This window comes from Garra rufa, chromosome 7 (assembly GCF_049309525.1).
Source record: "Garra rufa chromosome 7, GarRuf1.0, whole genome shotgun sequence".
NCBI classification, from domain to species: Eukaryota; Metazoa; Chordata; class Actinopteri; order Cypriniformes; family Cyprinidae; genus Garra; species Garra rufa.
In genome coordinates, this window is record NC_133367.1 from 47,468,895 (window position 1) to 47,480,734 (window position 11,840).

At 39.1% G+C, this 11,840-nt stretch overlaps 1 protein-coding gene across 4 annotated transcripts in view; it reads right to left on the minus strand.

Moving 5' to 3' along the window:
* LOC141338529 (E3 ubiquitin-protein ligase RING2-A-like) overlaps positions 1-810 on the minus strand; it is a 10,265-nt gene extending 9,455 nt beyond the window's left edge. For 2 of the 4 annotated variants that reach the window (XM_073844103.1, XM_073844101.1), the window contains exons 1-2: positions 709-810; positions 218-305 (exon numbers count right to left, since the gene is read on the minus strand). In XM_073844103.1, the coding sequence (XP_073700204.1) occupies positions 218-298 (81 nt within the window). In that variant the 5' untranslated portion in view covers positions 299-305; positions 709-810. Of the gene's footprint in view, positions 1-217; positions 306-580 lie in introns of all 4 variants that reach the window. The other 2 variants (XM_073844104.1, XM_073844102.1) reach the window with 1 other exon arrangement.
* Between the last annotated feature and the right edge of the window lie 11,030 nt (positions 811-11,840).

Below are 11,840 nucleotides of genomic sequence, written 5' to 3' on the forward strand. Positions count from 1 at the left end.
CATGCACAATGAGTTTTTTTGATGAAGTAAAAGTGTGCACAATCTCCTGTGAGGACTAGGTTTAGGTGTAGGGCAATAGAAAGTACGGTTTGTACAGTATAAAAACCATTACGCCTATGGAACGTCCCCATAAAACATGTAAACCCAACATGTGTGTGTGAGTGTGTGTGTGTGTGTGTGTGTGTGTGTGTGTGTGTGTGTGTGTGTCTGTCTGTACCTGAGGCGTTCGGTGGAGTTCATATAAACTCAGTTCCCATGTTTTGCTGAGGGTCTGAACACTGACTGGATTCGCCATCATGACTTCACTGAGAGCCAAAGCAGAACACAGCCATGCAAACTTCAGCAGTCAGTCAAACTCACAACATTACCAACCAAATGAAACCCGACTGAAACTAAACATGCGCTGCAGTCTTATGAACAACATTTATTACAAAATATTTGTCTCCAGCAAAAAGGGGTTTGGGGGCAAAATATTTTAGTAAAATAAATTAGATATTATATTAATTATATAATTAAGTTTCACATGCATGCTATTAAAATGTCTCCGTTGTACTAAAAAACTACCACGACATTAACTTACCATGGTAGCACGTCTTAAAAACATGGTAATACTATAGTACTTTCAGTACTTTTTATGTTAGTTCAATCCGCTGGTGATGAAGATCTTTAGAAAAGTGAGACAGAGATGAATAAAGTTGACACGCTCACCCTCAGATGTCTCTATCTGCGACTGTCATCTACTGCTCAACTTTTTCAGCACACGCGAATCCAACCATCCTCATACCGGATGTTGTTGTCTGCGGAGTCACCCAGCACTTCCTGCCCAAAGCCACCTGACGGCGAAGTGCTGAATTGCCCACACTTGTCCCTATATTCATATGGAACTCATAACACTCATTTCGCTTTTGATTGTTAAGTTGATTTATTTATTTTTTTAAATGTTGCTGTACGTACGTGAGCGTCAGAAGAGCACTGACGTCAGACGTGAGATGCGTGAAGATAAAAGAAACTCGAGGCTGACTCTTTATTGGTTGAAACTGAGTTTATTGGTTTAACTATTATTGCTTTATTTATTTATTTATTTATTTATTTATTTGTCACAAATAATCCAACAAATCAAGCTGAAATCACAAAAGTAACATAAAAAGACATGTATACACTAGTTTACATCCATTTGTGCACAATAGCTGTTTCACAACAACAACAAAACAGTTTTTGCATGTCTGTAAAATAAATAAATCATGTATGACAGAATATCTCAGTCACCTGCACCATTATAATTTATATAGCCTAAAATATATAACACCGATATTGTGATCACATATATTTCTGTATAAAATATGCTTTATATGTGTTTAGGTGTGTGTGCAGGAGTGAGCAAGTGTGCATGTGTGCTGTGTTCATGCAAATGTGTGAGCGTGCATAATGTGTGCACACACGCATGCTCTCCGTGTGAGTGAGGATTAGTGTGTGTGTGTGTGTGTGTGTGTGTGTGTGTGTGTGTGTGTGTGTGTGTGTGTGTGTGTGCGGGATTAACCCCAGTGTGTGTCCAGCAGTGATTAGTCTGGTCAGTTGAGCTGTTGTGTATTCACTCAGGCCATTAGCATATTAATGCCCCTCTCTCTTGATCTCTCTCCCTCTTTCTTTCTCTCTGCTGTTCTCTGTGTTGCTTTTTCGGTTCCATCTGCACAGATAGATTGTCACACTATACTTCTGATTTCAGTTTTTTTTTTTTTTCTTTTCTTTTCTGTTGAATTTCAGATTTTGGCCTTGTTGACTGTTTTGATTAAACGGTCTCTCAGCTCTTACAGTACAGCTGCTTTATTTCCACTTTTCCGACCTTTTCACTTCATCTTTAAACACCAGTTCAGTTAATATCCTTCAAATGCATAGTCAAAGAAAAAGAAACAGAACTGCCTAGAGGATGCTCTTTTACTGTTTAGGAGACTGAGTTATGGTTCGTTTAATCATCAGTTTTTTCTTGGATGTTTTTCCTAAACCAAGTTAAGACAAATAAAAAAGAATACACAAGCAAGGCAGTTTACAAATCACTAGTACAATGCTAAATGATTCAAATCAGGTTTTGGTTTCTTGGCAAATCTGAGCACAGTCTGAGTGTTGAGGTCTCTTCTGAAACTTAGACTTACTTTTTTGTCAGCCAAAGCTCTTTTTTTTTTTTTTTTTTTTTTTTAATTGCGCAATTTAAATGAATATTCACCTTTCTTTAGATCAGTCTCCCACTGTCTAACAATGTATATATATATATATATATATATATATATATATATATATATATATATATATATATATTCCAAATAATATTTGTATATATCCAAATAATATGTGGATTTTTAGTTGTTTTAGCGTATTTCAAAGCTTGTTTAGTCTTATTTTAATTAATTGTTAGTTATCTTGATGCCCCCTAGTGTCTCCTGAAGCCCTGGTTGAGATCCAGAGGCAGCACATCTCAAGAGAAACATCTGAAGAGCAAGTGTCTTCCGCAAATTCCCAGTTTTTCCCATTTAATCTCACCTGTCATCTGTGACTGTTCGAAGCAAAGAATTCCAAAACTAAATCAATATGTGAAGCAAAGTCACCTTAATATCTGAATAATCTGAAACCTGAACCAGATCACCAGAACTAAGTGTTTGAAGCACCATGAACACTTTATGAAACATCTGAAACCCCAGTTTGTCCTCTTCTGGAGACGTGAGGGACAGTCAGGAGCGTGATGTCCATCCACAACTCCTGCTTCACACAAGCACAAGAATTGCGTTTGGACAATCAGCACCAGACTGTCAATATCAAACCAGACACATGAACTGAGAAGAGAAGAGAAGAGAAGAGAAGAGAAGAGAAGAGAAGAGAAGAGAAGAGAAGAGAAGAGAAGAGAAGAGAAGAGAAGAGAAGAGAAGAGAAGAGAAGAGAAGAGAAGAGAGGCAGTGGTCTCTGCCTGCGGTGTCGGGGTCTTAATAAGTGATTGGCCGGACACAATAGTCAGCGGTGAAAGGGTCAGCGCTCCGGGCAGCTGCGCGTCACAATAGGATCCTCATGGCCTAAACCATCAAAGCACACAGCTTTAGATAATAGCAGCGGCCAACGGCAGGCTCTTAACCCATAACTCAAACCGCCGCACAAAAGATCTGAGATAAATCACACCATTCACTTTCTCTGGCTTTGACAGGCTGTAAATATGCTGCAGTCTCCATGGAGTTTGACTAAATGCTGCTTAAAAAAAAATCCCAATCGGTTTGATTTTTACCTCTCTCCCCGTCTTTGGTGGGTTGAGAGACTCCTGAGACTCAGAGTGAAAAGCCACTTTCTTCCACAACTAATGATCTGTAGTTGTTGAATTTGGTAAATGTTGGTCAAATTGCATCCATCAAGCTGAGATTCTCCAGAAGCTGTGGAATGCAGCATCATTTTTTAAATGAATCTAACAACCAGGCCAACATGGTGATCTGATCTGAGTCTGCACAACTCCAGATAAAAATGTCCACACGTGTTCCTCGCTTATTCATTTCGAACCAAATGAATGCAGAAAATGTGACAAAAGTCCTAAGATTCCACCTGCTAATAACAAACACAAACAGTGATCTCAACACAAATGCATTCTCTCTGTTCAGCATGACTTTACGTCAAACCCAAAACTCAGCATTCTGAATGAGATCCTTTACGTATCTTCCCTAGAAATGATTGCAGTGAAATGAATCTACTACTTCTCAGACGTTTGCCCATGTATAAAACACATATAAACTCAAACACTTGTCATTCAGTTCTCACAAGACCAAATGACCCGCTATGCCATCCGCATTTCCTAGCTCTATCAACAGCTGACCCGTTTCTTTCAGTTGTCCCTCCTAAAAAACGTCAAGAGAAACACAGCGATGAGATATTCCTGAGGAAAGGCCTGTTTGGAAGAGAGTAAAGCGTTATGAGCTGAAGATCCGCGGGCCAGAGAGACAGATGTTCTTACGTCCTCCTCTACGAGCTGCTGCTGCTGCTGTTCTCTCTCCGCTCCTCAACTTCTTCTGTTCCATCCTCACGCTGTCCCTCACATTTTGTGTCCCTTCTTTGGATTCCCCTCCTCTTTCCCCCCCTTCCTCCCTCCTAACCTCCTTTTCTTCTGTCCCCCTCATTTTATGCAGGACTGGGGTTTCCTAAGAGACTGGAGCTCAATGGAGAAAATCTCCAGCGACACAATGAAGCGGGCGAGAGAGAAAGAGAGAGGGAGGAGGCCGCGCTGGAGCGACGGAGATACAGATGCAGGTCGGGATTCGGAAATCTAGAGCCCAACGAGTCCCGCGCTGCGATTTTGTCAGGGTTTGGAGAATTCGAAGTCAGTGCGTTAGAATAAAGCGTTCAGAAGCACATCGCTGTGCAGAGAACAGGAGCTGGAGTTCTCACGGCGTCTTGTCTGTTGTCCTGTTTACTCAATACGAGGGTCAAAGGGCGGCTAATTTCTCTGTAAAGACTGGAAGTGTGTGTTTGGACAGCACAAGCTTTTTTACAGCAGCCCTCAAGGGCCATAAACCAAGAAAGTGCTTACACTAAACCTGATTTACTCTCTGTGTTTGGGACTGTAGTCACGATTAAGGGGGGGTTAAGAGCGAATCATGATCCACGCGAGTACATGAACTGAAGCGCTTCTAGCTGCTGTCGTATCAGAGCAACAGGTTGAAGAGCACCTTCCTGTTCCTGAGCAAGCTGGTGTAAGTCAGTGAAACTGTGTTCATGCTGAGGTCTGAATGCACATTCAGTACTTACACTGTCGAAGCACTGATGCTTTGCTTGTTCACTATGTTTCTAGCTTTAGAATGGCCTCACCTGATTTGTTGCTTTTACATTTTGGACATACAAATAATAAAGTCTCAATATACATTCTGGCATCTTTCAACTAAAGACAGGGTTTATTTAGCCTCAGTCATGTACAGTCGTGGCCAAAAGTTTTGAGAATGACACAAATATTAGTTTTCACAAAGTTTGCTTTTAGATCTTTGTTTCAGTTGTTTCTGTGATGTACTGAAATATAATTACAAGCACTTCATACGTTTCAAAGGCTTTTATTGACAATTACATGACATTTATGCAAAGAGTCAGTATTTGCAGTGTTGGCCCTTCTTTTTCAGGACCTCTGCAATTGGACTGGGCATGCTCTCAATCAACTTCTGGGCCAAATCCTGACTGATAGCAACCCATTCTTTCATAATACCTTCTTGGAGTTTTGTAGAATTAGTGGGTTTTTGTTTGTACACCCGCCTCTTGAGGATTGACCACAAGTTCTCAATGGGATTATGATCTGGGGAGTTTCCTGGCCATGGACCCAAAATTTCAACGTTTTGGTCCCAGAGCCACTTAGTTATCACTTTTGCCTTATGGCACGGTGCTCCATCGTGCTGGAAAATGCATTGTTCTTCACCAAACTGTTGTTGGATTGTTGGAAGAAGTTGCTGTTGGAGGGTGTTTTGGTACCATTCTTTATTCATGGCTGTGTTTTTGGCCAAAATTGTGAGTGAGCCCACTCCCTTGGATGAGAAGCAGCCCCACACATGAATGGTCTCAGGATCCTTCTCAGGACTGATGGTAGCACTCACCTTTTCTTCTCCGGACAAGCCTTTTTCAAGATGTCCCAAACAATCGGAAAGAGGCTTCATCGGAGAATATGACTTTGCCCCAGTCCTCAGCAGTCCATTCGCCATACTTTTTGCAGAAGATCAATCTGTCCCTGATGTTTTTTTTTTTGGAGAGAAGTGGCTTCTTTGCTGCCCTTCTTGACACCAGGCCATCTTCCAAAAGTCTTGGCCTCACTGTGAGTTCAGATGCGCTCACACCTGCCTGCTGCCATTCCTGAGCAAGCTCTGCACTGGTGGCACTCCGATCCCGCAGCTCAATCCTCTTTAGGAGACCATCCTGGTGCTTGCTGGACTTTCTTGGACGCCCTGAAGCCTTCTTAACAATGCAGTGGAAAGTTTTTTTGGGATTAAGTTCATTTTCATGGCAAAGAAGGACTATGCAATTCATCTGATCACTCTTCATAACATTCTGGACTATATGCAAATTGCTATTATAAAAACTTAAGCAGCAACTTTTCCAATTTCCAATATTTATGTAATTCTCAAAACTTTTGGCCACGACTGTACACAACGCTGGGTGTTTCACATCATAACTGTTAGATCTGTTAGATATGTCCTCTGCATCTATAATTATTCATCAGTGCTCATAATGACAAAAATGACTCATGTATGGCTTTGTTGCTGATTTATTAAATCACTACTATGCTTTCTTGCAAAATATTGAAGAACAAAGCACACTGACCACTAGTAAAAAAATCGAAGTCAGGTCAAGTAAAATGTATTTGTATAGTGCTTTTCACATATTTTCAAAGCGGCTTCAAAGAAAATCATACTGTAATGGTTATAATGCTTCAGTGAGTAAGGTTTAGTGCTGCATGATATGATTACATGTGACCCTGGACCACAAAACCAGTCATAAGGGTACATTTTTAGGGGTTCAAGCGTGTAGCACTGAAATCCTATTGTAATTGTTAGAATGGTCAAAGATCTGAACTGATGGTGCAGACCAAATCGTAAGCCGTAGAGACTTGAAACTTGGAGGGATGGTAGTACTCAACACCTCTGACAATGTCACCAAGGCTCACCCCAATCAGCCGAACAGGGGCGCTACAGCGATCAAAAGTATGAAATCGCTCATAAATCCTAAATTATCATTGCAGGCTAAAGAGTCTTATGTCATTTGAATCCTTGGCTCATATCGGACAAAACACAGATTCAATCGTGAGCCTGCGAAATTTTCATGTATTTCGCATTTAGTCCTAGGTTTTTTGCCTGATCGGAACCAAACCAGTGCAGAAAGATTGTCTGGAGATCGAATATCAATAATTATCAAAAAAAGTCTAATTTTAAACTCCCTGTCACAAAGGGATGCCAAAACGGTTGAAAGGGGCAGGACTGCTTTTAGTAAAATGCCTATAACTATGTAAGAGCTCAATCTGAGGACGCAGGACAAAAAAATCATGGAGCTTGGCCAATTGGTGGTGCTTTAAGAGGGAAAAAAACATAAAAATGGCTATACCTACACAACCATTTGTCCTATGATTGTGAAAATCGCTGTGTATGTTCTTGGTCCAAAGTGACACAAGTGTAGGACATTTGCGTATCTCAAAAAAACATGGCTGCCATTGGCTGAGAAAGTTTGATTACTTGGTGAGCCTGTTCGACTAATGGCGCCAAAGATCTGTAAGAAATTTGAAAGAAATCAGCCACTGAGGGGCGATATCACATTTTTCAATGGCGTAAATGGTTGTGCATTGTGCGGTTTTTCACACATAGACACAATATTCAAATCATATGACAGAACTCCTCATTCTAGACAACTTTGCCTCTATAACCACTGCTGTTAATCAAATTGTTTATTAAATGATTGAGAAAATTTTAAAAACCTACTTTTGCAAACTAGTCCTAGCTTTTTCACTCAATCTGGAAAAACACTGCAGAACAATTCTTTGAACTCTCTAGACCAATAATTATCAACAAAAAAAAATGTTTAAATTTACCTTCTGGGAAGCTATAAACGGGGTCATTTAGAAAAGGGGCCTGTTGAATTTACCCTATAAAGCCTAAAGGAAAACTCGAAACTTCACAAAACCTGCTGAGCACATGAGACAGCTGATTCTAAACAAGCATGCAAAGCTTTAAGGAGATCAGACCACAGCTGGAGCTATAACAGACATAAATGTTACAAAACATAATATTTCTATGGTAAATTACCATTATTTGCAAAAAAAGGCTTGCTACATAATGTCTTTTTTCATATGTGCTTAAATGCCTTAAAGCGCTTGAACCCTGGTAATCGCTGCCTGCAGCTATATTTTGAAATTGAGATTTATCCTCTGAAACCTGAATAAATAAGCGTTCCATTGATGTATGGTTTGTTAGGATAGGACAGCATTTGGCTGAGATATAACTATTAGAAAATCTGGAATCTGAGGGTGCAAAAAAATCTAAATATTGAGAAAATTGCCCAAAAGTTGTCCAAATGAAGTTCTTAGCAATGCATATTACTAATCAAAAATGGTTGGAAATTTACCAAATATCTTCATGGAGCATGATCTTTATCCTGTATCCTGAAGATGCTATTGCTACAAATATACCTGTGCTATTTAAGACAGGTGTTGTGCTCCAGCGTCACATGTGTGTTTAAAAATGATTTATACTGTGGTACATACAGTACTTTGGTAATATTGACCACCTGTCCGTATATTAAGCAGGCAACAATACATAAAGCATTTTGTCAAGTTTGTGTTTTGAGTGTTCTACTTCTAGATATCAGTTTGATATGAAGTGAATGTTCTTGACTTGTAGACTCGTAACTGCAGACGCTGCATCTGTGCCAGATCTCGTCGATCACGTGATCAGAGGCGCTGGAGTGGTACGTGACGGTTATTGAGGAGCGTTTGTGCCGATTGTCCACCTCTCCGCTGAATAAAGTTATTTCCACGGCTCCATCCATCTGTTTCCGTGGCAGCGATGGCCCCGGAGTTGCCACGGCGAGGGCCGCACAAAAAGGTGTGGCGTGGGAACGAGTCCAGGGGTCAGGAGTGAGGGTCGAGAGGTCAGGGGTTACAGCCAGCTGGACAGCACAAGAGGAGGCCAGGGTGTGAAAGCTGGAGGCGGAGCCCGCTGGACATTAACATTGAACTGAGGGGCCGCCGTGTGAAAGAAAGGGGCCCGCTGACCACCTCTATGGGAGCCCAGCAGCCTAATGGAGCACAGAGCCTTTAACACACCACTGACTGCTGAGAAACTCCAGAGCTGTGTGTGTGTGTGTGTGTGTGTGTGTGAGAGAGAGAGAGAGAGTCAAATCAGGAAAAGATATTCAATAAAAACATAAATCACTAGGTGCTGAAATTTCTGAAAATGTTTGCATTTTAGCACTTGATTCAGATTAAGCTGGTTAAAAAGTTGCAGTATTTGTGTCAGTCTTATGGCCTCAGCTCTCATTAGATGTGATTGTCCCGCAGCTGGTGTCACTACATTTGCATTTCTCTCACACATCACTGATTTGAACTTTCAACGGCTCTTACATTGGATTACATAACGCCACACGCTGGATCTTTGTAAATAAAACATAACATACTGATAAAATATGCCTTTGTTATTGTTATTTTTAGATATGGCATTTTTAAAAATGTTGCATTATATGATTCAACAAACTGTTACACGGCTCACAAATCAAATGAAAGCTTATTCTGTCCATTGTCCAAAAACACCTTATGCACTGCATGAGGTGAAAAATTCATAAATCATAAATCAAATATCGAAAAATTCATAAATCAAGAAAGATTTTCTAGATGAGTAAAAATGATTGAAATGAAGTCAAAAATTAAGTGCGTTTTTGCTGGAAACATGCTAAATAATCTGCCAGTGGGGTAAGCAATAAAATCTTATTTCAAACAGAAAACTAGATGAGTTTTCTTACCCCATTGGCTGATTATTTTGCTTGTTTCCAGCTAAAATGCAGTTTTTGACTTCATTTCAATCATGATTTAAGAATTTTTAGATATTTTGGCTGGAAGCAAGAAAAAAATCGAAGTAAGAAAAGCATTTTTTGCAGTGTGTATATTTTTTCACTATAAAACGTAAACCTTACCCAGCCAAGTGATAGAACCAAGGTTTGACTGCACAATAATATCACACAAACACTCTTTACTTTATAATGTTGAGCTTATAACTGAGTGATAGACTGTATCTCTTTGAGCTATGAAAGATGATAATGCATGAATAAATAGATGTTGTATTTAGTGTGAATGCTGTGGTATCTGTGGTGTCTGGGCTCGATCTGGGTGGCAGTAATAGGATTACAGACGGCCGGCCTCGTCTCACTCCACGGGCTCCCTGCGACACCTTTTGTGCATCTTCAGCAACACTGTTCACAGCTGAATCTCACGGACAAAAGAGCTCCGAGCATCATGGATAATCTACAAATATGCTTAACACCAAAGACAGATATGAACAAAGCGCTGCTGTGACGTCTCAATCGTCTCAGATTTACGGCCACTCGTCCGGAGCTTCGTACCGATTCCTCTAATGGACAGACCTTGTCATGTACCTGTAAAAGCCGACATTCTCATATACTACACATTTTATTAAATTACATTTGCACTTTACAAACAATCCTTCATATCTTATTGGAGAGAAAATAAAAAGCATGTTGATCTGCCAGTCCTACATGAAATTGATTTTTTGAAAGTAAGCCTTTCATGCAAGAACTTGCATAATGATGCTTTTAACCAGTGTTGGGGAAAGTTATACTTTTAAAAGTAATGCATTACAATATTGAGTTACTCTCTAAAAAAGTAACTAATTGCATTATTTAGTTACTTTTTCTGGAAAGTAATGCATTTTTTTTTAATCTGGGATTTAAATAAAAAGTTCTATTTTTGTCAAATGTAAAAGCCTTTTTACTCCAAAAGCCTCAGGCTTAGAGAAAAGTAAATCTCCGTCTGTACAGTAGACCGCAGAAGAAAAAATGTCAACTCTTCAGCAATTAAAAAGGGAAACAAATGTTAGATTATCTTGAGTAACTCTTGCTTATTAGTGTGGATGAATTGGATCATCGAAGGTCGGCGGCAAAGACATCGGTTCATAAAATGGGATTAAATACATAAAGGATATTTGTATTATTTAACATATTTAATTATTGCAGGTTTGCGTTGAATTTCAGTGTTTTTATTCATTTTGAGCAATACTGTATCTGTTTTTTAGTGAGTGAGATGAATTAATGCATGTTCACATTTATTCTAGAACTAAAGTAACATCTTACTAACGATTTCTCTCAAAACAGGAGAGCTTTTAATCAATAAATGGGGGAAGTAACTGCAGTTACTTATTTGAAAAAGTAACTCAGATATGTTCTTGTCAATTAAAAAGTAAAGTGTTTTTTTCAGACTAGTGAAAAGAAAACATCTAAAAGACACTGTTAAGTGTTTCTTTTATAGCACTTTATCTATTTGTGTCAATAGATTTCAATTACAATACATGGTTTTAAAGGCCATGAGTTTTCCTCCTACACTGAGCCATAAATCTCCACTTCAGCAGCACTTACACACACCACACTTTACATTTGTATTCCTGTCTATTTCATGGAGGTTTTTACAGAGGGATTTGTTCATATAGAATTTGCTTGATTATATACATTTAACATTTTATTCCCCTAAAATTGTAACAGTATATTGTTTTCTGTCCATTTTCTGAATTATGGAGTGACAATTAATGGGAAAAAAATAAACAATTTTGAAACTGACTTTATCCAGTGTTTAGATTATTATACTAGAAATTCATGCAAATTAACGCATACTTCATTAAATAATGCCTTGTGTGCATATTAAAACCTAACATTTTAATGCAAAAAAATGTTTGCAATTATCAATGTAATCAATCAACTGGGTAAGCAAGATATTATTATTATTATTATTATTTACCCTATTCACCTGCAGTGTTTTGAGACAATATCTTTATTTATCATGCACTGTTTTGATGAACAACTTTGCAGACTGTTTACATTGAAGGATAGCTATGTTACAAACTATGTTTTTCGAGAACCCATATGACTCAAAACCCTTTCATGGTGTCAGTGCTACTATCGGTCCACAAACATTTGCAGTGTTTGTAGCGATTTCTAATTGCTATTCATCATGTTTGGGTTCTGTTGTGGGTTATATCAGCTGTTCATGTGTGCATGGATCCAACATCGCTGGATGACTCTTCAGACATACTGTTTTCAGCAAGCTATGGTTTGGGACACACCTATTCTAATCTCAC